Genomic DNA, 24,414 nt, shown 5'->3' with positions numbered 1-24,414 from the left:
GTCATAGGGGTGAAGAGGACAGGGCCCTGCCTGGGGAGAGGCTCCCACTTCTTGGGGAGGGACAGATCCTTGGCAGACATTCCTGTAGAGTGTGCTCAGTAAATGATGGAGGAAGGCATGGGGTGCCCTGGAAGCTCAGAGGAGGACACTTTGCTCCACCTGGAGAATGAGGGGCCGAGAAGACTTGAGAGGGGGCGCTTCAGGGGACTTCGAGGAATGTTCTGGTTCCCTGTCTTGCTCTCCATTCATTGTGCAAACCCCGTGAATATATGGGGTGTTAAACAGTTAAATACCTCTCCAAATGGCCCTAAGCATTAAACCTGGGAGGGCTGGAACTGCCCTGAGGGGTGGTTGTGCTGGCCTCCTGCGGCTGGAAAAATCCATGGTGTGGGGATGACCATCCAGCCTGAACTCCTCCCACACCCGCACCACCCCGGAGTACAGTGGCAGGGGGGCACTCACCGGATGAGGGTGATGTTTTTCCGAGGCACCTCCTTCAGGTCACTGATGGACGAGGTCTTGCCAGCAAAGCAGTAGTTGGGGTTGTAGTCAGTCATGATGGTCGAGGTACGGAGCTTGCTCAGCTTATACTCGGGGCTCTGGAGCTCCATCTGCATGGCCTGCAGCTCCTGGTGTTTCCGGCGGTACACTACAGGCAGATGAAGGTTAGCTACAACGTGGCCTGGGCCAGGCAGCCTGGCCCTTGAAGCCCAGCATGGGCTACCTCCTCCAGGAAGCCTTCCTGGATCTCCATCTCCTCCTCTGGGATCTGAACATTTCCATCACACTTAGTGATTCTAACAAATAATGAAATGAATTCACCAACGTAAAATGGCTTTGAAAAACTCTACCGGTGCAAGTGACCATCATTGCTGCTGTTACTATATATCTGTGAGAATATTCCGTGGGGCCAAGTCCGTTGGGACACAGGATGAAACTGTGATGCACAGCGTGGATTCTGTTTTGAAAGCCCAGTGCCCCCAGTTATGGGCCAGGGCAAGTGAGTCGACGGCTGTGTATTCAGGCCCCTCCTCTCTCAAATGGACCAAGCATGCTCAGAGCGTCAAGTGAGGATTCAGTGAACTAAAATGTGTAAATCACCTGGCATGTGGTGTGCAACAAGCGTTAGCTTTCATCATCCTGTCCCTTTGAAAGATGGCATCATATGGGACTTACGCACCCCTTACCAGCCCCCAACTGCCCTAAAGGGGCTGGTCTGAAAGCGCTGCCGGTACTGAGCCTTCCCCTCTGCCTTCCTTCATGTCCCTGCCCACCTGCCCTGGGCACCTCCCACAGTGAGAGCCTGGCTGGACAGCGCCGAGACCTCTCCGCTCACCTTGGCTCACAGGCCTAACAGAAATACTGAGAAGCCAACTTTGCATTGCCTGCTTGATGTGGGGATGGGTGAGGCTGGAGGTGTTCTCTGGGGAGTGAGCCAAACCCTATGTCCCCTGAAGCCCTTTGCACTATGTCTGGCGGCAGCTGGAAGTGAACTCTGGGGTTGGGGGTAAGCTTTGGCTACTGTGTCCTCCTCAGCAGAGTGCCTCTAGAAGGCTCTAGGGGGAGGTCAAGGAGTGGAAGCGGCAGTTCAGCTAGGAAACAGAAGTGGTGCTGGGGGCTGGGGCAGGGGGCTTCTGTTTCAGGCTGGCCTGGGCGGCCCTAATCACCCCCCACCCACAGTGACATCTCTGCCTCCATGGCAAAGGCTGAATGTTGCTCTGTCTCACCAGATCTGCCTTCCTTGGCCCCTTCCACACCCCTCCCACCCCGCCCCTGGAAGCCCCAGGGCTCTGGCACACTCACCAATCATGATGCCGGAGAAAGCCAGGACCAGGGCGGCCACGAGGGCTGAGGTCACGACGGACAGGACCAGTGAGAGTGGCAGGTGGGGCTCTGGGGTGGGGGATACTGCAAGAAAGGTCCCCATGGGGCACCGGTGACCATGCTGGTCATCCTCGGTGCTAGCTCCAAGGCAGAAATACCCTCCCTCTCCAGGACAAGCACCACCTGCTCCTTCCAGACCCTGAAGGCCTTCTTTTGCAGAGGGCCAGGGGCAGGAAATGGGCTGATTCTGGTTAACAAATTTTAATAGCTTCTGGGTGGAGGAAACATGTGACAGGGATAAATGTCAAATTCTGGACATTGATCCCAAACATTAACTGCACAATGGCAGGATGACAGGGGGACCAGTGGTGGTTATGGAAGAGATTCAGAGGCCTGAGGTGACCAGTACAGACTCTGTACGACCCTGGCACAGAGGGGACCCATCAGGAACACTTGGAGGCTGAGTTACTGCCTGGGGCCCCCAGAGCACTGGGCCCAGACTAACGGGGGTGGGGGGGTCTGGTTGCACTGAGATCCCCTGCCTGGTCCTGGACAAGACATCTCGCATGGACACTGGTCACCAGAATACTCACAGACGTGGGACACAGATAGGGAAGAGACATAAAACTGTCCTGTGTGAACTGATGGAAGCAAATGGGTTTTTTTTCATCTGGAGACTTGCAGGAGGAGGACACAGCTCTGTCTTCCAACCCCTGCAGCGCCTGAGAGGTTCTGCAAGTAGCAAACCTCAGGGTGGAAATGGAAAGGCACAGGATGCGACTCTGGCAGTCTTGACGGATCAGCGTGCCTTGGGAGTGCGAGGTCCCTGGCACTGGGGGTGTTCCAGTGCAGGCAGGATGGCCCCTTGGTGGGGATGTGAGGGTTGATGCCCTGGGTTAGGGGTGGGATGAGACAAGTGAGGGGTCCTTCATGAGCCCCTACCTGCCTTTCACACACAGGACCGTCTGCCCAGTCCTCAGAGCACCCGTGTTGGGGCAGTCAGACGGGTCAGAGCGCTGACAAAACTGCACCTGCGGCGTCCCAGATGGTGAAACTAGCCGCAGCCCCTGCGGGTTCACACTCTGGGCCCCTTCCCTGTCACCGCCCTCATGTCCCTCCTACCGATGCAGGAGACGCCATCCTCAGCCAGCACTGTCCCGTGATCACAGAAGCAGATGACCTTGTGGCTTTCTGGGTCCATGTGGCACTCGTCTCCCTCACAGTGGCTGCAGTTTAGATAATGCTTAATATTCACTTCCCCGTGGCCCTCCATCACTGGTGACAAGAAGGGAGGATCAGCTCTGGGTTGAGGCGGAGAAGACCACCCCGTACCCCATTTCCGGCCTCTGTGCTCTATCGCCAGCTGGTCAGTGTGGGTTCTCTGGCTCCTGTCCCTACGTCCCACTGCCACTGAAGCACCAATGTGTGGAGGGACATCCCTGATGCATCTGAAGGAGCTCAGACAGAGGACATGTGGCTCATTTTTGTGGGCAGATGGAAGGGTCCAAGTGCGTGACCCTCGGGCCGGCTGGCGCCGGTAAGGGGACTTCTGCGGCAGCGTTTTCTAGAACCAGCCTGCCTCAAAGTCAGTCTTCCGTCTTCACATCCATCTCAGACCACACATCCTGACTCCCAGAAAACTTGCCGAGATGAGCCCTGGGAAGACTTGCCTGTGAGGGACCCGTAATCATGCCTTTGGGTCTTGGACTCGCGTCCGTGGCCCTGACGTTCTATCTGGGTGGGAGAACTGGCCTGAGGAGGTCACTCCTGCCGCCTGGCAGAGGGGATACCTTTTAAAGCTGGGGTGTACAGGATGCCCAGCGGACTGATGAAGGAAACCCCGTCCTCCCCGTCCATCTCGGGGTCATTGTTTGAGGCCGCGTTGCCGCCTGTACCAAACCAGAGAAGGGTTTAACCCAGAGAGGCAGGGGGCCCAAGTCTTGACACATTTGCACACCAGCGGGGCATGCAGGGGCCTCAGGGTGGTGAAGGGCCTGGTGGGGGGGTGGTTGGGGAGGGAAGGGAGCCCTGGGGCACAGGGGTGGCACTTGGGGTTTGGCATCGGGTTCCCTCCAGGTCCAGGCTAGCTCCCACCGGGGAGTCCCCAGCACTGCACTGGGGCTGCTGGGAAGCAGGTCAGGTGAACAAGAATCAGAAGGGGTCTGGTGTCCTCAGGCTGGACTAGCCACTCGGTACCTCTTTCAGAACTGGCCAGGCCACTAGCATTGAGGAGTTGCTCTCCAGTCCCATGGGGTCAGGGTGGGACATGGGGGGATGGGCCTCTGTGCCTTCAGGCTCCCGTCCCTCCTTTCGGCTGGACTGGGTATCTTTGGGCTCCCCCCTCAGGCTCCTCCCACCCACCCAGAGTTTGGAAGAGAAGAGCGTCTGGTTAACACAAGCATCTGACACACAGCGTAAAGCAAAACACAGACAGAACATCACGGTGCGTGCATGCGTCATGTCCTAATCTGTGGGGATGATGGAGCCGCCCAGCCCCCCAGCTTCCCAGCCTCCCAGCCTCCCAGCCTCTCGGCTTCAGAAGGCTCTTGTGCTCTGCTCTGAAGCTCGGAGGAGGGCTGGGCCAGTGGCGGGCTGCTGGCTGGCGGGGTGGGCTGGGGCTGCCCATCAGCATGGAGAGGGCAAAGTTCTGGAAGCTGGTGGGCTGGGGTAGGGAAGGGAGAGGGAGCCTGTGAGGCTGGAGGCCACCAACCAGGCCCTCAGGGAGGGAGCTGGCTTGGCAAAGACTTAGGCCAGCCATCCAGAGGGAGGCACAGGCCCGGGGAGTGTGGCCTCCAAGGTTCTCGTGCCAGTGCGACTTCAGGGCTGGCTCAGAGAATAGTCTAGGTAATCAAAGCCCTTTATCATTGGCTTTGGGACAGGTGGGCATCGAGAACACACGAGATCTTGAGGCTGTTGCTATGGAAGCCTTGAGGCAGGATGCTGGCTCGAGAGCCAACACCCTGCCTCTGGCTGGTCCTATGGGGCTGAGAGGAAGGCGTGCACGGTGACATCACAGTCCACACTTGGGGTGGGCCAGGGGAGGGCAGGCGAGGGGCAGGGACAGGACGGGGAATGCCTAGGACTAAGAAGGGAGGGAGTGACACCTTGAACACGAATCATCTTTACCTATATATCCTCCGCCTCCTCCACCTGAGGAGCACCCCCCGCCACCCCCTCCGAAACCCCCTCTTGTCTCCCACCCCCACTTCTTCATGGCCTGGGGGCAGGAATGTCCTCCGGTGGCACCCTCCAGCAAAGATTTTCCAGACCAGAGCAAGGAAGTATTATCATTCCAGCCACCTCCACCACCTGTAGGAAGAGACGGAGAAAACCCCGAGTGAGAGGATTCTGGCTAGATTCGGTCACCAGGGCCAAGTAGGGCCTGGGGGCTTTGGAATCCACAGCTGGAAAAACAGGAGCGTGCCCTTTGCCCTGGTGAGATCTGCTTTGGCCACAGCCGTGTGCATCCAGTTGGGACCATGCTTCAGACCCACTAGGTCTTTGGATCACAAGCTGGGGAGAATGCTTGGTTAGGGGTGGAGGAGTTGTGGGGGGGGCAAGCAGCTTGACAACTAAACTCATTCCTCTGCCTTCTTTCCATGCCCCCAACTCCTGAAGTGCTGGGACTTTGTTTCATTGATGCTTTGCATCCCAACAAGAACGGGGACCTGCCAGTCCTTGGACAGCCAACTATCAAAATCCTGCTAGGCTCACTGCAGTGGAGTTCCTTTGCAGGAATCCTGGACTAGGTCGGACAACCTAATGGGCTTCATTTTTACTAGCTCTGAGACCCTGGGCAAGGACTTCCCCATTCCGAGCCTCAGTCTCCTTATCTGTAACTTGGGGATAGTAAGACTTGCCTTATTGGGTCGATGTTGGAATCAAAGGAGACTATGCATGCAAAATGCTTCCCAAACTACACGACATGTAGGGATGTCTGGGCATAGGAGGTACAACACGTGTGCAGAGGGCTTCACACTCTGAAGCTTCTTCTTGCTTGGCTGCTTCTAAGTTGCTGCTCCAAGGGGGGCAGGGAAGATGGGGGTGGAGAAGGGGCTGGGGAAGGGGTGGGCAGGACCCTTGTGATGACAGCCACTGGAGCTGTGCTTCCCAGTGCCTGGGGCTGCTTTGAGCTCTTGCAGAGGAAATGCTATTTACAGAGCTGAGGTTCAATGCAGCTTTATCTTAAGGCCACAGGCTAACCACAATCAACCTCTCCTGCTGGCCCCTTGAGATTCCAGGACTCCTTCTGTCTCCCCCTATGTTGCTTCATATGACATGCAACAGGCAGTCTACTCCAAAAGCTGCACAGTACTTTCTGTTCCCGCACTTGGTAGGTGGTGAGGACCTGGAGAAACAGCAGCGCGTGGGTCTGCAGAACCCCGAGGGTTAGCTAGCCTGGAAGGGGCATCTGGAAGAATGGGTGGCAGAGATTCTTCTGGACCCTGAGCGGGCAGCAAGAGGGATGTCTAGGTGGGGGAAGCTGAGCATGGAGATCACTATTGTGCTAGAGAGGAGGAGCTGGGTTGTAGGAAAGGAGGCCAAGGTCAGGAACAAGCTCAGTCTAGAAGAGGGACGATCAGAACAGAATGGAAACCCCCAGGCAAATCAGCTTTGGAAGCTGCAGGGCTGTGGCACCTGGCTGGGGTTTCAAGCAGCTGGCCTTCCTTCTGCCTGCTGGAGGGCAGCATGTGGGCCTTTCAGGGCTGTTGGTGTCTCGTGGCAAAGGGAAGGCCCCTCAGCAACATTTGGCACCTACAGTGGGCCATGAGCATGGTAAATAAATCAGGATGACCCAGCCCTCTCTCCCCTGTGCCCTGCACGGGTCCGGGCTGAGGGGTTTCTGACCCCCTACTCCGTCTTAACAGCTTCTAAGCAAATGTATGCGAAAGAAAACAATCCACGTAAAGAGAAAAACAAAGCAACCGCAATGATGTTTTTTAAAAATGAGTATGAAACAGTGCGGCTGCTCTGAGAAAACCATCCACCAACTCTCTGAGCTCGCTGACTCTTCTGTAGAATGGGAATAATCACTTGGAAAGCCCCACAGGGCAATTCTGAAAAGCAGATGTGGAGGGGCTCCGGGGGTTATTCCCTGCTGCCCCGGCGGGAGGGGTGCCAGGAAGAGCACTGGGTCACCCTCTCCAGGGCCGCACCCCCAGTGTCTACCCTTCCTCCTCTTCTAGCCGTCTCTCACTTGAAGGGGAAATTTGAGCATTTGTTTGATTGACCTTGAATCTTAAACGCCTCCAAAGATCCTTGGTCAGATTGTGGAGAAAAGAAAATCCAAAAACGAACTGCATTTTCTCTTCAGACGTGGCTGGCTTCGGAGGAGTCAGAATTCACACCCCTTCAGGGTTGGTCTCTGACTTCTGTGCGGCTGGCTCGCCCTCGCGAGCACGGATTGCCAAGCTGGGGAGATTCCTGGAAGAGCTTCCCCGGGGAGATGTGCCAGCTGGTAGCCCAGCGCCTGGAGGCACCGACCACAGGACCTTGACTCTGCCCACACTCCTTCCACCTGCTCGAGTCCAGCTGCACTGGAGGAAGCCCAGGGCAGCTGGGCTGCCGGTCCCAATACGGCCGCCTGGCTCCCTTCCTTGCTCAGTGACCTCTGCAGTTCGAACCCCATGTCAGCAAAGATGCCTCCAGGTCCCCAGGCTGCGGCCTGGCCTTCCTCCCTTGATGTGGGTACCGGTATCCAGAGCTGCCGGCTTCTCAGGTACCAGCACCCGAGACGCAGGCGTGTGAGGGCGCGGCCGAGGGAGCTCAGGCCATCCCCGGGCCTGTCCTGGGGAGCGCGGCCTCGGCGCCTTACCTGCCGCTCCGGAGTTGCCGTTCAGCCCCAGGACCGAGGAGTTATTCTCCAGTCTCTCTGGGTGGAACGTGTCTGTCTTGGCGCCGTAGGCCCTGCCGCCCCCGCCGGCTGCAATGATCAGGGGCACTGGCACGCCGTCCTTCATCTGCCCGGGGAGATGGGGAGATGGGAGACTGAGAAGGTGAGCCGGACCCCCACTCTGGGGACCCTGAGCCACTTCGGTGCTTAAAGTGTCTGAGTATTTGCTGGGCTGCGGGGGACATCCCTGTGGTCTGGAGGCTGCGACCATCCGCCCTCTCCTACCCCAGCTCCCGTGTCCCTCGGGGTTCAGTCAGAGGAGCAAAAGCACCGGGAGATCGAAACATCCACCAGGAGGTGGGACGGATCTTACCTGAAGCTTCTGACACTAGCCTCAGAGGACTGGGTGCTGGTGCTTAGAAGCGTCTCTCTGCTCCCTCTTACCTCCCCACTCTCCGGGTCTCTGGCTCTGACCTCTACAGCTTCAAGGTTAAGCTCCCAGCATCCCTGTCACAGTGGGAGGACCCAGAAAGAAGCCTTTGCCTGCTTTTGCTCCCGTCAGAAAAGCCCAGCTCGGCACAGGGGAGGCACCGTGGGACCCTTTGGAACTCTGAGGTAGCAACGGCAAGGCCTGTGTGGGGACAACGGGCTGGTATGTCAGCAAGAGAAGAACCTGCCTTTTCTCCGACAGGCAGGGACCCCTACATTCCTCTGGGCCTCACTTTGCTCATCTTTAGATGGGGCTAAGGACACCTGAGGCATTCCATTCTCAGGGTCCCACATGATGGATCCATGACTCACGGAAGTCACTGCCCATGGCGTGCTGGCACAGCTGGCACACTTACCTTAAATACGTAGGTGGCTCCACCTCCTCCTCCGCCCCCTCCTGCCCACTCATGCACACTTCTGTTCACGCGGATTTCTTCTTCTATCACGTTGTTCTCTCCAATGCAGACTTTCTGGATTAATCGGTTTGTCTGTAGAAACAAAAAGCACCTCAGGTTTGTAAGCTCAAGTTTCTCTCCTTCCCGGCACACAGACCTTCTATGCTTCATGATAGGCTCTGACCATCTCTCCAATAGCTTACAGTTGAGTTGAAGAGACAAAAATAAATACATATATATATGTATATATGCACACACAAGCACACACACAGATTATACATATATATATATATATACAACTGTCACTAGAGAGTATTAGAGAAGGACCATAGGATAGCTTAGATAGAAAATGCATGGGAAGTTGGGGGACACCGAGCAACTTTGTGCTGATTGGTGATCAAGGAGGACTGCCTGTAGGAGGTGGTGTTTAGTTGGGCTTTGAAGCATAGGGAGATTTAAAAAATAGAGAATGGGGGAGAGTTAGAGCATTCCAGGGGAAGAGAGTAGCATGAACCCAGAGAGAAGTAGATGAGAGGGGAATGTGGGGAAAAGCAGAAGGAGTCTCTTTGGTTTAGAAAAGTCCACTTTAGGACAGAGAGACAGTCCAGGAGGACCTGTTAGGATCCTCTGGACTCTGAAGAGGGGATGACAAAGGCCTTAGATGGTGAGGTAAGGCTGGAGGGAGTGTAAATGTGAATGGGTAGGGGAATTCAACTGGACGGTCAGATAATGGCCAGAAGCCTTGAATACAATCAGACTTAAATCTCTAGGCAGTGGTGAGCCACTGAAGGTTTTTTGAGAAGTGGCTGTTTTGAAGGATCAATGGAAGAAAGCACAGCAGTGGGAGGCCAGGCTCAGCTTTATTCCCAGCCCATCTAGGGGAAAATCATTTCTCCATTTTAAACATCTCTTCTCTCCCATCTGGGGTCCCATACCTTTGCCTCCAGAAATCCCCCGACGCAGCCCTAAATGGAGCTTTCTGTGTCCATCACAGAGAACAGGATGTGACCCCAAGAATCTGCAGACACCCCTGGGCAACTGAGGAGGAGGTGCTCACCCTCTCTGACTTCCAAGTGTGGAATGGGAATACAGACACCACAGGCTGTACCTACTCAGGATGGTACAGAGAGGTGTCTAGGATAGCGTCTCATGTGTTAAGGACTGCATAAACAGGTGCTGTTGTTTTACTTAGATTCACTTCTGGGCCCACACATGGTCCTGGTGTGGGCCCAGGCATCTAGGAATCCCTGGGGGTGTGCAGAAAATCCCCATGATACAGGGGATCCCTGAAATAAAGAGGGCAGTCCTTCAGGAAGAGCAGGTCGGCTTGTCAGGCACAACAGCTAAGAACGCTCCAAACATCCACCCGACTTCAGAGGAAAATGGCTTTGCTTTCACTTATTAGAAAAAAGGCCGATAAAACATCACATTTCCATTGAATGCTGCTGTGTAACCAGCCAGTGGACATGGCAATTCATCTTGAGCCACTCCTTATGCTAAAGCACTCAGGGGTGCCGGCAATGAGTACTAGAGAAATTTCCAGATAAATAGCCAAGATGCAATTTGTTTTATGGCATTTTGGATTTAATGATGGAAATAATTTGATATTTTTTAGAGTGGATTTAGTGTGGGTGGAAGGTTCTGAATTGCTATTGTAGAGAGCTGACATTTCTCTTGTGTGTGTGCAGTGCTGTCCAGGTTGGGGGGTGGTGCTGGGGAGGAGCAGTGGGAGAAACCCTGCTAACTGCTGCCTGGGGTGGGCATGAGAGGCTGGAGGCATGTCCGGAGGGCTGAGCCCAGGGGCAGGGAACCCAAATACGGTTTGCCCACTGGGCAGGGTCCAATCTGGCTTCTTGACTGGGTGTGCTGGAGATTTGCTGAGCCACGTTGGGTGAGGCACCTCACTTCCCTGGACCTGCCTCCTCCTGTGTAAATCGAGCAGCTGTCCAGTCTGAACCAGTGGTACCAAGAAGGTCTATCCCTTCAGACCCTGCTCTCTTCCTCCTCTCTGTCCAACAGCAGTGGGGTCTCCACCTTGGGGGATGCCCTCTTCCTGTGAACAGAATCTGCAGATGGCTGAAGATTGCAGGAGTGGGAAGAAGGAAGCAGTCGGGCTGGGGAATGGTCTTTCCTCTAAATAGAGCCCAGGCTCACACCCATTCCCCGCTGCCCCTGAGCAGCTCCTCTAAATTGGGTGGGAGAGGCGAAGAAGGATGGATTCTCAGTCTGCCTCTTGCTGGACCCAGCAGCAGCATTTGGCAGACCTGATCATGTGTCCATGGTAAGACTTTCTTCACCTGACTTTCAAGAGGCCACATCCTCTGGAATCTCCTCTGACCTCCATGGCTCCTTCCCCTCAGCCTCCTCTGCTCTTCTTTTCCCTGACCTCTAGATGTTGGGGGTCCCTGGGGCTCAGCCCTTCATCTTCCTCTTAATCAGTACTGCTCCCTAGTCAATCTTATTCCAGCTCAATTTTATGTTGACGTCTCCCAAACTTCTATCTCCACTCTAGACCTCGTTCCTCAAGTCCAGTGGCCCATCTCCGTTGATTACCAGAAATCTCCACCTGGTTGTCCTCCAGATCTCTCCTGAGCTTGCCCCCACACCTGCTCCATCCACAGCATTCCCAGTTCAGGTGATGGCAGCTCCTTCTTTGCAATGGCTCAGGTACAATTCTTGGAGTCATCCTTGATCCTTTCTTTGTCTCAGTTCTTCATCTAGATGGGCAGGAGATTTTTTTTTTTTGATTTTGCGTTCCAAATATGCCCAGAATTCGGCCACTGTTGCCATCTTCGTCCCAGCCACCGTCATCTCTCTCCTGGACTAATGCAGCAACCACTGAATTCATTGTGCTGCCTCTTTCCTTGGTCCTAAGTGAGCTATTCGCTGTACTGAGGCCAGAGTGAGTCTTATAATATGCAAATCACAGCAGCTCCTTCTCCCACCTTATTCCCACTTTTAGGGCCAAAACTGTCCTATGGCTTCAAAATGTCCTTATGGTAGCCTGATCACCTCATCTCTCACCTATTCTTCCTCTTGCTCCACCCCCCTCCCCGGTGTTCAAGAATAAACCAGGAACTCTCCCAGCTCAATGCCTTGGCTTCTGCTTGGCTAGCATCCCCAGATATTTTCCTGGTTCGATTCCTTTCAGGACTCTGCTCAGCTGTCATTTGTTCACTAGGCTTCCCTAGATCACCCTATTTACAATTGCAACCTGCCCTACACACCTGACTCTTGTTACCCTACTTCTGTTCACTAGAACACTTGCACTTCTGGGCATTCTGATGGACTGATATTTACTAGTCATTGTTCATCCCTCCTCCCCCAGTGGGAACATTAGCTTCTTCAGAGCAAAGATCTTTCTTTCGTTCATGGATTTATTTCAAGATGCTAGAACAGTGACTGGCGCATTGATAGATATTTGCTGAATACATTCGAATGACTTGGAGGCTGTCTGGGTGTGGGCTGACCGCTCACAATTTTTACCTTGTGAGTGATGATTGTTGTGAAATTTAACATTTAGACCAGTGGTTTTGCTCACCTGGAGATATCTGGCAATGTCTGGACACAATTTTGATTGTTAATACTTGGGATGCTATTGGCATTGGGTAGACAGAGGCCAGTGGTGCTGCTAGAGAGGCTGCAGTACCCATGACAGTCACTCACAACAAAGACTCACCTATTCCAAAATGTCAATATTGTGGATGTTAAGAAACCCATACCATCAGATCTGGGGGTCATGCCAACAGATGAGGCTTAAGAGGAATTGGAGAAGCTACAGGAGCTGAAGGGGTTTCCAGCAGCTGGAGCCCATCCCAGGCGCAGGTGTGGCCAGGCACATAGAAAGAGTGACTCCATGCAGATGTGCCGTTGAACCAGGAAAGCTGCCAAGTCCTGCAGTTTAATTCTTAGAGAGCACTCCATTCTTTAGAGGATCCTCTCTAGGCATCATTCTTCTGCCTACCGAGGACTGGAGGTTGAGGTAGTGCCCCAAAAGGTCTTTCTTTCTCTCTTTCTCCCAGTGACTCCTGAAGGTCAATGTGTGGAGCTCGGGGAAGACCCATGCCCAAGTGCCCCCCCTTCCCCTGCTATGCCCGGCCCCACCAGCAGAGGGGGCTGCCCTCCGTCCCTGGCTGAGAATGGGCTTCAGAACTCTCCCTGTGCATTCATGAAGTTTGAGAGCAAGTAGGTTGATTAACAAGATGATAAAGTGGAGCAGCCCTGAGGAACAAGTAGATTACAATTGAATTAAAAAAAAAGGACTTGGTCCTGTGAAAAGACATAACTGATTACAATCCAATCAAGTAAAAGTCCCTTGCAGAAGTCAATGCAATCGTTCTGCTTAGATGAAAGAATTACATTAGCACTCAATACATTCCTGTGGAAATTACAGCAGCCTGTAACTTAATGACTTAATATATTATATCAGGTTCGAAAGTCCTGATTATAGTTGCTAAATAAAAGTTGGATTCCAGACATTTCTCATGCGCAAGTGCTAAGCTTACTACTTTTGCTTTGTTTAAACCCTGTGAGGTGGGGATGGGGGGATGGGTGCCATCCTTTTCGCCTTGCTCTCAGACTGGTGCCCAGCTTTCAGGAGTCCTAAGTGTATTTTGTGGAATTGTACTGCTTTCTGTGCAGTCCTTGGTCCTACATCTGTCCCCCAAGGCTACTCATGAATAAGTTCTTGGAGAAGGGGCCCTCGGTCCTGGGCACTAGAACCCAGCTCCCCGCCCTGGCCCGATCCTAGGTGGAAATTATGATTCAGGTGAGGGTAGGGCCTCGCCTCACCATGCTGAGTTCCTACCAGGACAGCTCGGACAGCTTACACCGCCAGGATCCTGTCTCCTCCAACACAGACAAGAGGCAAACAACTGGGATGCCCGGTGCCTGCACTGTTAGTCTTCAGTGGCTCATTCTCCTGGCTATTTTATTTTACTTTTAAAAAGATTTTATTTATTTACTTGGGAGACAGAGAGAGCACACAAGGAGAGGGAGAGGGAGAAGCAGACTCCTTGATGAGCAGCAACCCCTGGCCCCGCAATGTGGGGCTCTATTCCAGGACCCCAGGACCATGACTTGAGCTGAAGGCAGCTGCTTAACCAACTAAGCCACTCAGGTGCCCCTCTCCTGGCCATTTTTGACCACTACTGGCTTTCTTCAGTCCTGTTGTTGGAGCGTGCCCTATTTCACAGATGGATACCCCAATGGGGCCAGAAACCAGAATGGCAGGTTGTCTCTGGGACTGCAGAGGGTGGCAGTCTGGGTTGTCAGATGATGGGCTCTAAGGGGGGAAGGGGTGAAGGGCATAGGCCCCGAGGCCCAAGCCAGTGCGTGGCACAGCACAAGCAGGAGCTAGAGTCCTTACTCCGTGCTGCCTTGTGAGTGGCTTTGGAAAACTCCCTTCCTTTCTGTACTCTCAATTTTCTCATCTGTAAAATTTCTCATCTGTAAAATAATAACAGGGCTAAAGATGATGATGCCCTAGCAAAGAAGTTTAGGAAAACGGGTAGTCTGCTGAGAAGAACAACCATTTGCCCATTCAAGTAGGATCCGGTACTTTAGTTTTAAGGGTCATTCTTGAAACCCGTGCCTTAGCCTTGGTCCCTGTGGGGCTGTGAAATCCCAACAGCCATACCATCTTCTTTCTCATACACCCCAATGGGCCTAGAGGGGCATTTGCAGGCAGAAGGAGGGGGTGAGTCTTGCCATCTGTGACTAGGAGCTCCCAGGAGAGTGTCCGGGCGTTGATGCCCTCGGGGGGGCTGTGTGGGTCGTGGGTGGTGTGGAGGGGAGGTCCCCACTCCTGACACTTACGCTGGGGCAGGCGTCTTCCCCCTGCTGCCCAACCAAGATGTACAATGTGTCGCCTTTCTCAAGGTTGAAGATGCCCAGCACAGACACGCCGTGGGACCGCATCATGGTGTTCTTCCCGCCTTTCCCACCAGCAGCTCCGTAGCCTGAGATGCTGCAACACAACAGAGCACATGAAGACTGACTCCCCTCCAGCCTGCCCCGCAGCTATCCCTGGGGCTCAGTGTACCACCATCGTGGTCCTGAGGGTTCTCCCCCGCATCAGCCCCTGAGGTCGGCAAGCAGGCTTTCTCTTCCCACAGTCAGGAGAGGACAGTCTTGTTTATAGAGGGATAAGCAATTGCCTCATTCCCAGGGCTAGGGAGGTAAAGAACTAGGACAGGATGCAAGAGAGAAAGAGAGGGGGGAGGAGGAGAGAGGGAAGACAGGGAGAGTCTGTTTAACGTGGAGGGTGTGGGGGTGATGATTTCCTGAACACCCGGGATGTCCCATTATGGTTTCTCTCCCTATCCAAGATCAAAGGACTCATGTGACCTTAGACAAATGACTTAACTTTCCTGTTCCACATCTGTAAAATGGGGACAATAAGAGAATCTACATTCTAGCATGTGTGTATATGACATTAAAGGGGTTAAGACATGTAGCCATAGAATTGAGGCAGACACATAATAAGTTATCCCATAGTATTAGAAACAACAATAATATATATTATTACAACTTATGTATTATTATGATTAGTGGTGGAAGTAGCAGTAACTGATTGGATAAACTTTCCAAGTTTCCTCTCTGGGTTTAGACACAAGGAAGTCCCCTGTGGAATGGCCGAGGTGAGCAGTGTTTCTGAGCACAGACTATTTATTCCCATCCCACTAGCAACTCTTTCTAGAGCCATGTGTGTACAGAAAACAACCAGTCACGATGAACAAAAAAAGAGTGGGGGAGGCACAGGATTATTTTTATGTCCCTTAGATTGTTCAGATAGAGTCAGACAAGGATGGAAGGAGAAGAACTCAATTGAAGACGGCTACACACCAGTTACAAATGCCTCCTCAGAGACCATCTGCCAGGGAAAGGGACTCGAGAGGTTTTCGTGTCCCCATGTATTCAGATCCAAGGTCCTTTATGAAGAGCATTCAGGAAGAGATGCAAGGCAGTTTTGTACATGTGCACACGTGGTGGACCTGCTCCACCTGTAATTCTGGGAAATGTCCCATGTTCCAAGTGTGCGAGGGGCCTCCTGGGGGGCTCTCCTAAGGCAGAGCTTAGCCCCTCTGTGCAGAGAGAAGCTTGGAGGGCTGGCTGATTGCTACTGTGGCAGGTGAAGAACTGAGGTCTCCGTGGAATGCCAGAGAGTCTGATGTCTGTCACCCTCTTGGTGGCCAGACTCTGATGGGAGCTCAGTGAAAGCTGACATGGCTTAAGGCTGGGTGCCTAAGGGGAGATTGGAGATGGGCTTTAGCCCCTCATGGCACTTACAAAGAAACTGGAGAGGCAGTTATAGTTATGAAAAGAGAGGTCTCACCACAAGGGTGGCTATATTAGGGAGGCAAAAAGGCTCTGAGGTTCTAGGACCAGAGTGGACCATTTGCTAGCTGTGTGTCCTCCTGGAATCCCAGCCCCTTCTGCAGTCAAAGAAGGACCACATCTTCTCTGAACTCAGGGTAGTGGAGAGGTTCAAGATCAAAAAGAGATCATGAGTGCAAGCCCCAAGACAGCGACATATCTCTGCAAAAGTCAGGGCAGTCACGTGTTCGGGGCTTGGGAAGGGGACGGGACTGTGACAGGCATTGGAGCAGCAGCATGCCACTGCTTGACATTGGGGGTGGAGGTTTGAACTAGTCCTCATGGCAGAGAAGATAAACGGGTAGGACTCTCACCCACGCAGAAAGAGGTGGAAGGTGTGAGCAGAAGTGAAGAGGCAGGAAAGCCTCTGGTATGTGTGGCTACAGCAGGTGCTGGGCAGGGAAGTGAGAGGATGCAGGCCTGCAGAGCGGGGGACGGGCTAGTTCCTGAGCGTCCTACAAGGCAGGCATGAGGCATGACATCCCCCCATTAGCCATAGATAGTAGCTGTTAGTAATTCACCTGACAGCTGAGGACACTGAGGCTCAGAGAGACTAAGTAACTCATCTGTGGAAGACCCTGGTCCAAACCCCCATCCCCTCAAAGAGGCCATTTTCTCTCTGACATGCTGCTGCCAGGCTTATCTGGATGCACGGCGAGGGTGGTCTGAGACGCTGCTGGCTCATCTTTGCTCCTGATGCAGAAATGGAGAAGGTGGCAAGGACTATTAAAAGGCTGAGGGAAAAGGAAGGCTTATTGGTGACAGGAAAGTAGCAGAATTATTTTGCTCAGAGGAGGGAAGCCTGGGGCAGGGGTGAGGGGTGGTGGGGTTCCAGGGATGGTCTGTGCAGACTCTAGAGATAGCGTGTGGTCGTACCCCCCACTCCTCCCCTCGCCTTGGTCCTGCTCACTGTTTCTGGGGCTTCATCAGGTTGCATTGAGAAAGGATTTGAGAAAATCCTTTCAATCTGAAGATGTGGTTTGGTTGGAAAACTGCTGCCTGAGACAGAGACCTCGTCCTGCCCATTTGTGCTACGGCTGAGAGGTAAGCCGTACCCTGCTCAGCCCTTCTGGCATCATTTGCATACCATTTGCATCAATCTGCATACATTATGAATCATTCTGAACTCTTGCACATGATTAAATTTAGCCAAATTATATTTTAGAAGTTGTTTGTCCCTGACTCCTTTTTCCTCCTGAGCCCTTCTTTCGTTTTTCTTCTGCTACCTCCGTACCCCAATATGGACCCCAGCCCCCAGCCCCAGCTAGGTCCAGTCCTAGGAAGTCCCAGGAGGTGAGTACTGAGTCATATACTGGGTGCTTTGTTGACTGTGTGCTTGGGGCGAGCTGGTAACCTCTCGGAGCCTCAGCTTCCCTACCAAGGGTAAAAATGAGGGCAAGGCCCCCTGCCCTCATGAGAGGAGAAGTAATGGATTGGAAAAGACTGCACGCTGGTGCCAAGTGCAAGGTGGGAGTCTGGGCTGGGGCAGCTCTACAGAGTGGCTAGCGGAGCGTGGCCACCAGCTGTCAACAGTTTTACCTTCCTGTGTTGGCCTCGGCACCACATTTCCAGCCTGGACTGGGGACTGACTTAAAGCCAGAGGAGCAGGAAACCGCCGGCCAGGATTAATTGCAGGAGAAGCAGCGCCTCCCCCGTCAGCCCTCTGAGGCCTGAAATCCCACCATAGAGCTGCACTCCTTTGGAAGTTTCTAGTCACTACTTACAATGCTGATCTCCTCTGGAGTGAGCTCTGCCGCAGCGAGAAAAGCATGGGCATGAGTGGAGATGGACTCCGCATCCAATTCCAAGCTGTTACCCAAGGCCAGGAGTGGGTGAGGCACCTCCCTCCCAGGCGCTGACCCCATACCCGACCCTGAGAGCCAGGAACTTCTTAAATTTTGTGCCTGAGGCACTTTGCTTATCTCTCCTGGTCCTGGCCCTGCCAGCATTACTCATTAGCTGTGTGACCTTTCGGTGAATTATTTACCCTCTCTGAGTTCCAATTAGTTTCCTTGTCCGCAAAAGGAAGATGATACTATCTACCTTGAAAAATCGTTGTGATGATTAAATGAGATAATACCTACAAGGGACCTAATTCAGCCCCTGGAGGGTAGTCAGTGAGCAATATAGCGGTTGCTGTTCTGATGCACCCCTGTAGGTAAGCCTGTCTGCTCCTCTTCTGGGGTGACTTCTAGGAGGGGGAAGCCAGTGAGTGAATGAGGCCTGGATTTCTAAGAACAGGACGATTGTTGGAGTGGGGTGTGGCCAGAGGAGCCTGAGGCCAAGGACCCACCTCTGTAGGGAACCGGCAGGGGCACAGGCGCCTTGGCACTTCTGAGGACCCCCTGAGTCCTACGAATCATGCTACACCAACTCATGCCAGAATAATAACCTCAGCCCGACTCTCCGAAGCGTCTCCCCCATCCCTTGTAAACTATTTATTTTTGATGGTTGACAAACGACAACAAATTAATATACCTGCCACTCAAGTGGGGAAAATGACTTACAGTGCTTCCAATTTACTGGAAATTACAAGATACTGTTCTTGACGAGCTGATGCTGTAATTTTTTTTTTGTTTTGTTTTGTTTTTCCTCATCTCAATTCATGCCCCCTGGTCAGAATGGATGTTTATTGGGTTTGCGTTTTGTATTATTGACTGTGAGCCATTGTTACCTGATGTAATTGAGTTGTGAATCTTTTTAAAATAAAGAATTAGCAGCAAATCAAAGTGGCTGCCTGCTGGATTCTGAAATGCAAGGGGGCTAGTGTGCGGCACAGTGTCAGCGCCACAGAGGGGACACTGGAGGAGGACCAACGGGAGTGAGCCAACCCCACTTGGAGATATGAGAAGCACCCCCATTCCTCTCCTGTACCCAACTCTGGGCTCTGCCTCTACTTCCCAGTGGGACCTTGGATGAGTCCCTTCTCTCCTTTGAGTCTGGTTTTTCTCCTCTACAAATCAGGGTGGTAAGACCTGCTGTGCCCATCCTAGCCCTCGGGGTTATTGTGGGAGGGTGTAAGCATTTGGTCAGTGGGAAATTTCTGTTTAGATGCATAGTTGCATTAGCTAGATGGGTCATTGGAGCCATCAGGAGACACTGTTGGGGGTGGGCGGTAAAGGGCCAGTGGTGGAGGCGCGTGCTTCTTGCAGCCCCAGCACTGTTCTGGATCACTCTAGTGAGCAAGGCTCATGGTTCGCTTCTTCCTCCAACCTTCCTGACCAGCGCAGCCCTAAGTGCCTGGAAATATCAGAGCTGGAAGGGATCTCAGTAACCTCTCTCTACAACCCCTCCCTCTACAGGTAGGGCCACTGGAGAGAAGGGGAAGCTCGGTTTCAAGGTCACGTGGCGTCAGTGGCAGTATTTGGACCCAAAGACCATGCTGCCCGCAGCCCATCAATCTTTGGGCAATCTCCCTGCCTCTGACTTTCCCTGCTCTGTGCTCCTCATGGTGATGGTTCTCTGCACAATTACTCTGGCAACTGATCATGCCTGTGACTCTCTTCTGCAGTTGTCTAGAACTTTATTGGCATTGTGGACTGTTTAAATTTTCTGCCCCTCAGTCTTTGCAAAGATGGTGAAGCCCTGGAGTTTCCATCCTCTCTGCAAGTCCTGCGGTGCCTGGTCAGTGACCGGCACACAGTAAGAGCTCCACGGCTGTTTGTGGATTGGGTGGAATGACGGTGCCATCCAGCTGCACACACCGGTCCCTGGAGCCAGGTGAGGAAATGAGTGTCAGTGATGGAGACCATCAGGAACAGCTGTGGCCCAGGTCAGCCGGCAGGATTTGGTGGCTCCAGCTGGGACCCGGGACCTCTAGTACACTATGTCTGAGGAACAAGTGAACCATGAGAGAACTGCCATCAGGAGCTGTGGGCCGTGCTTGACAAATGTTTTTATAAATGATCTGTGTGTGTGTGTGTGTGTGTGTGTGGCGGTGGAGAGGATGGAGGGCTAGGAGGGATGCTGAGCCCTAGGGAGGCGGGACGGCAGGCAGCGGGGAGAAATGGAGGGATGGACAGGAGAAGAAGGCAGGGAAGGTGAGAGGTGGTCGCCGAATCTACTGAGTGGGCACCTTGTGAGGTGCGTCTCAGAGTCGCACAAAGTCCCCAGCAGTCTATCTCCACCCGGTGGTGAGGCTGAGACTTCCACCTGCCCCACATCCCTGCCCTTCCTGTGTCCCACTTTGGCCACCACTGCCACGGGCACACTCTAGACATTGCCACTTGGAGCTGTGACCCAGAAATCTCCCTTCGGCAGGTGCTGCTCTGGCTATTGCCCTAATCCTTGTCTGACCTTCTCCACCAAGCTCCTTGAGATGGTAACTGTCGGTCTTGTCCTGTTTCAGCTCCCAGGCACGGCTGTCATCAGGGCTCTACCTACACCCACCCCCTCCGCCCAGTCCTGCATTCAGGCTGAGGCCACCTCTCAAATGCTTCCAGGCCCCGTTGGGCCCCCCTGTGTGCAGCTCCCCGCCCTGGCTTAGCTCTTTAGGACTCTGCCCTGGCCGCCTTCCTGGGCTCTCTGGCCTCCAGGCTCGCTTCTCTCCCAAGCTGGCACCAGGGGGAGCCAATGGCATTTGGGATGAGAGGCTCCAGCCCCAGGGGCTGCTTCCTCCTCTTCTTTGTGTGCCGGCAACTCTATCACCTTCAAGACTCTTGAGCTCAAGCTCCATCTCCCTGGGGAAACCATTCGAGAACTCAGGCCCTTCCCCCATCAGCAGTGCCTGATGTAAACCTCCACTGTAGTTGTTTCTACATCCCCCCGAAATGCTTTGTTTCTATGTCTAAGACCCATCCCCCCCCCAAACACACCTCTGTCCTTGGTTGGGGCTCCTCCTAGGCAGAGAGTGGATCTTGTGAGCCTTTGCATACTTAGCGTCAGGCACAGTGTCCTACGATGTGCTGCATGTGGTCCACTGAGGTCTGATAAGCAGGAGGGGCTCGGGTCTGGACACCGGGACATGTGTACTTGCAGGGAGGGAGAGCATCACTGTTTTGACAAAGGAAATGGCAACTCCAGGGCCAGGGGAAGCCCAAGGCAGGAAAGCAGGGAGCTGGGGGCAGATGGGGTTTAGGTGTTGTCCCTGAGCCCCTTGCCCCCTCAAGCCTGCTGTTTCTAGCTCCCCAGCCTCTTTTTCCTCTCCCTTTTTCTGGGTTTCTTCCTTCGTGGTGGTAGGCAAAGGAGTGGAGGATGGGAGATGGACCCAGGATATCTGACCGGAGAAGTCCTGAGGAAGGCCCCAGGCAATGATGGCCCCACCCTGGCATACAGTAGGCATATGGGAAGTGTCACCTCTCTTTCCTTCGACTCTTTGATCAGTAGTAAAGAAATCACCTGGAACAGTAATAATGCCAGGCCTCAGGTAGCAGCCAGACAGCACTAGCTGAGCACTCACACTCTTGCAGGAACAGGGTGAGGTCATAAGAAATGCTCCCACCCTTTCTTACCTTTTTCTCACCTCTTGAGAAAATATGATGTGTCCTCTGTTTTTCTCACTAGATCAACTGCACTTAACTAAACAAGAATTAGTCAATATGGAGAAAAGGAGAAAAGGTCTTCCAGAAAGAGGGCTTCTCAACATGGATATTTTGACTTGGGGACCGTTTGATGTGGTCTAAAAAGCAAATCATAAAGCAGTCTGCTTCTTTGATACTAAGTTATATGATCAATGTGCATTGCTGTCCAAGCACTGAGCCTCATCCAGGGTCAACATCAGAAATAGCCGTTACAGCCTTTAAAGGGTCAAAAACAAACAAACAAACAAACAAAACAAAAACCAAAAAACACCCAACCAACCTTAGGTTTCAAAAACAACAGCAAAAACCCAATGTTTTTCAGTTTTGACTCTTCCCTTTTTGATACGGTGCTATCTCAGGCTAGTTTTAAAAGCTCTGTGGATCAAAATATCACCTTTGCCAATGTGGACACTTTGAAGCGTCCTGCCTCAACAGCAAGATGGCCCCTTGTCCATGTTTCTAATGAGTATTCACCAGGCAATGCTGGGGGCTGTGAACTCAGTCTCAATATATCAGAGAGAAATAGAAATAGTTTACCGATTTGGGTCAGGGTTCTAGCAGTGAAGTGTGGCAATATGTGGCAATTCATGCAGATCAGAAACCTGGCTAGGCTTAGATGTGGCTGTGGTTAATAAAAAAAAGGGGAAATGAATTAATCCTCATTTAATAAGTACAATTTGTCTGCCAGGTGAAATCTTTCGAAACATGAGGCCCCTCTGAAGAAGTCAGAAAAAGGTCCTTGGAAACAGAGAAGTCAGGAAGCACACTCTGTGGGATCAGTCTGTCCCTGGAGATGCTTTCTGGCCACTGCCTGATGCTCTCACTGCTCTGGCTGATTTCCTGGCCGGAGGGCCGGGGAACACCTCGTGTGTGTAGGTGCTGTGTGAGGCCCTTGCATACAGCCTTCGCAACCAGCTGGGCAGATGCTAGAAAGCCCCGACCACTGCCTTTTACAGATCGAGAAACAGAGTCTCCAGGGATTAAATGACCTGCCTGAGTTGGAAGTGGGTCTGATTCATACTATCTCAGGGGGAGTGCAGCCCAAGAGTAACCCCCTACGTGGCACCTCCTATTTGTGGATCTTTGTGGGAGGGGCAGTAAGGGACTTTCAGCCAGTCTGGCTTGGGACTTGCCCTGAATGGGGATGGGACAGTGGGTCTTGTTGGGGGGCTTCTCTGCTTTCTTCTCCACGTATACAAGGGGATCTGCACGGAGAGGTGGGCCGGCCAGTATCCCTTCAGGTGGTGCGTTCCCTCCCAGGCTTTCATTTCCAGACACTTCCAGCAGGTGGGTGGTGCATGATTGCTATGTCTACTTCCCTCCTTCCCTCTCTTGTTCCTCTTGTCCCCTGCCTGCCCCTCAGAGTCCAGGTGTGGGTTTCAGTGGAAATAATACACAGGCTTTGAGCCAGAGGACTCTGGGTCTAAATTCCAGCCTGTCACTGCTTGTGTGGCCTTCGATCTGTTGCTAAGCTGCTAACTCTAGTTTCCCCTATGGAAACGAGGGAATATCAAGAATCATAGCAATGACATCTGCCTCACTGTTACAGGGGGAGAAATACTGAGGGTGAGTCCCCAGCAAACATTCATCTCCATCTATCTCTGACCTAGGGAACCTCAGCCAGGCAGGAAGGGGAGACCTGGCCTGCTCAGGGTGGCAGGTCCAGGGGTGGCTGGGTCTCTTCCACCATTACTGGGGATGTGCGGGACCTAGAGCAGCTAATCGGATTGCAGCCAAACCTTGTTATTGCATTCCTGCCCAGGATGTCATTTAAAAAGCACTTAGGGCTCTCCCCGAAATGCATTTGCACTGAGGTCCCAGGAGTGGGACTGCCTAGAAACCAGGGCAACCTGAGAAGTTCCTTTCCTTTCTGGGGGGCTGATGATGTGCTGGGAGCTGGGGACTGGGGGCTGAGGAAGGGGAAAGAGAGCTCACCTCCCACTGCATTCAGCATCGGGGGGTGGGGGGCATTTGCACCAACACTTTCATGATGGTGCTGCTTCCTGTGTAAGCCTGCCGTTTTCCCTGTGCCTCAGAAATCTGGGGTTGAAGGTGTTTTCTGGACTGCTCGTCTGTGGGGAGGCTCCTGACTCCCTGAGTCTCAGTTTTGTGTGCGCGTAATGAAGACTGCAGTACCGGCCTTGCCCACAGAGCTGTGTGAGGACTAGATGCAAGGGTTCCACCTAAGTCCGTCATTCTCTGGGGGCTGCATCAGCATCCCCTGGGAACCCACTAGAAATTCATATTCTCAGTGAAGGAATGCATGAATACAACTAGCATGCATGAACACCCCTTCCCAACCTGGATCCAAGAAATGCCAGTATTTCATCATATTTGCTTCATTCAGATAAAAATGTTTAGCATAAAATTTTTCTTAACATTCCTATTCTTGGACCCCTCTCCAGACCTGCAAAATCAGACACTCTGCAAGAGGGGCCAGTAATCTGCATCAACCCGCCATCCCTGTCATTTTGATGATTGAGAACCACTCATCTGAGCCTTGGTGTCAGCTTCACTTATCAGCTAAGTGGCCCGTTGGAGTCAGGCCTCCCTCCAGCCTGGCCTTGCTCTGTGGAATATCGTGCAGGTAGGGTTGGGTGTGGGACAGGAGTTTGAGAACAGCTATTTTACCTGTGAACAGTGAAGATCCAGGAAATGAGGCTCAAGGACAAGAGCATCATCTTTCCTGTACATTGTATGTTTGTTTCCCAAACATTTTACATGCACTGATTTGTGTGAACAGCATCAAGTAATATTCAAAGAATTCCCTGAAATTATAATTATTAGTGCTGAAGAATGTTCTGAAGCCAGCTCATACAAGTACATCATCTCCACAAATAGTCTGTGAGCTCCTTGAGGACAGAGAACGCCTCTTTGCTGCCATATCCCATTAGCCCAAATCTCCCCATTTCCAGCCCTTATGCCCCACTATGGGCTAGTGTAAATGGCCTCTGAGCCTTGGTGTTCCCCAGGCACA

The 24,414-nt window shown here is 52.8% G+C and overlaps 1 protein-coding gene across 2 annotated transcripts in view; it reads right to left on the bottom strand.

The window, feature by feature from the left end:
- Window positions 1-24,414, bottom strand: part of ALK (ALK receptor tyrosine kinase) — a 692,068-nt gene that overhangs the window by 34,695 nt on the left and 632,959 nt on the right. For both annotated transcript variants that reach the window (XM_072770669.1, XM_072770670.1), the window contains 8 exons: window positions 14,359-14,509; window positions 8,503-8,634; window positions 7,640-7,784; window positions 4,951-5,133; window positions 3,615-3,713; window positions 2,947-3,099; window positions 1,804-1,908; window positions 463-649 (listed from right to left, as the gene is read on the bottom strand). In XM_072770669.1, the coding sequence (XP_072626770.1) occupies window positions 463-649; window positions 1,804-1,908; window positions 2,947-3,099; window positions 3,615-3,713; window positions 4,951-5,133; window positions 7,640-7,784; window positions 8,503-8,634; window positions 14,359-14,509 (1,155 nt within the window). The remainder of the gene's footprint in view (window positions 1-462; window positions 650-1,803; window positions 1,909-2,946; window positions 3,100-3,614; window positions 3,714-4,950; window positions 5,134-7,639; window positions 7,785-8,502; window positions 8,635-14,358; window positions 14,510-24,414) is intronic.

This window comes from Canis lupus, chromosome 12 (genome assembly GCF_048164855.1).
Source record: "Canis lupus baileyi chromosome 12, mCanLup2.hap1, whole genome shotgun sequence".
Classification (NCBI taxonomy): domain Eukaryota; kingdom Metazoa; phylum Chordata; class Mammalia; order Carnivora; family Canidae; genus Canis; species Canis lupus.
Note: the sequence above shows the minus strand (reverse complement) of the source record. Positions and strands in the feature narration are given on the sequence as shown.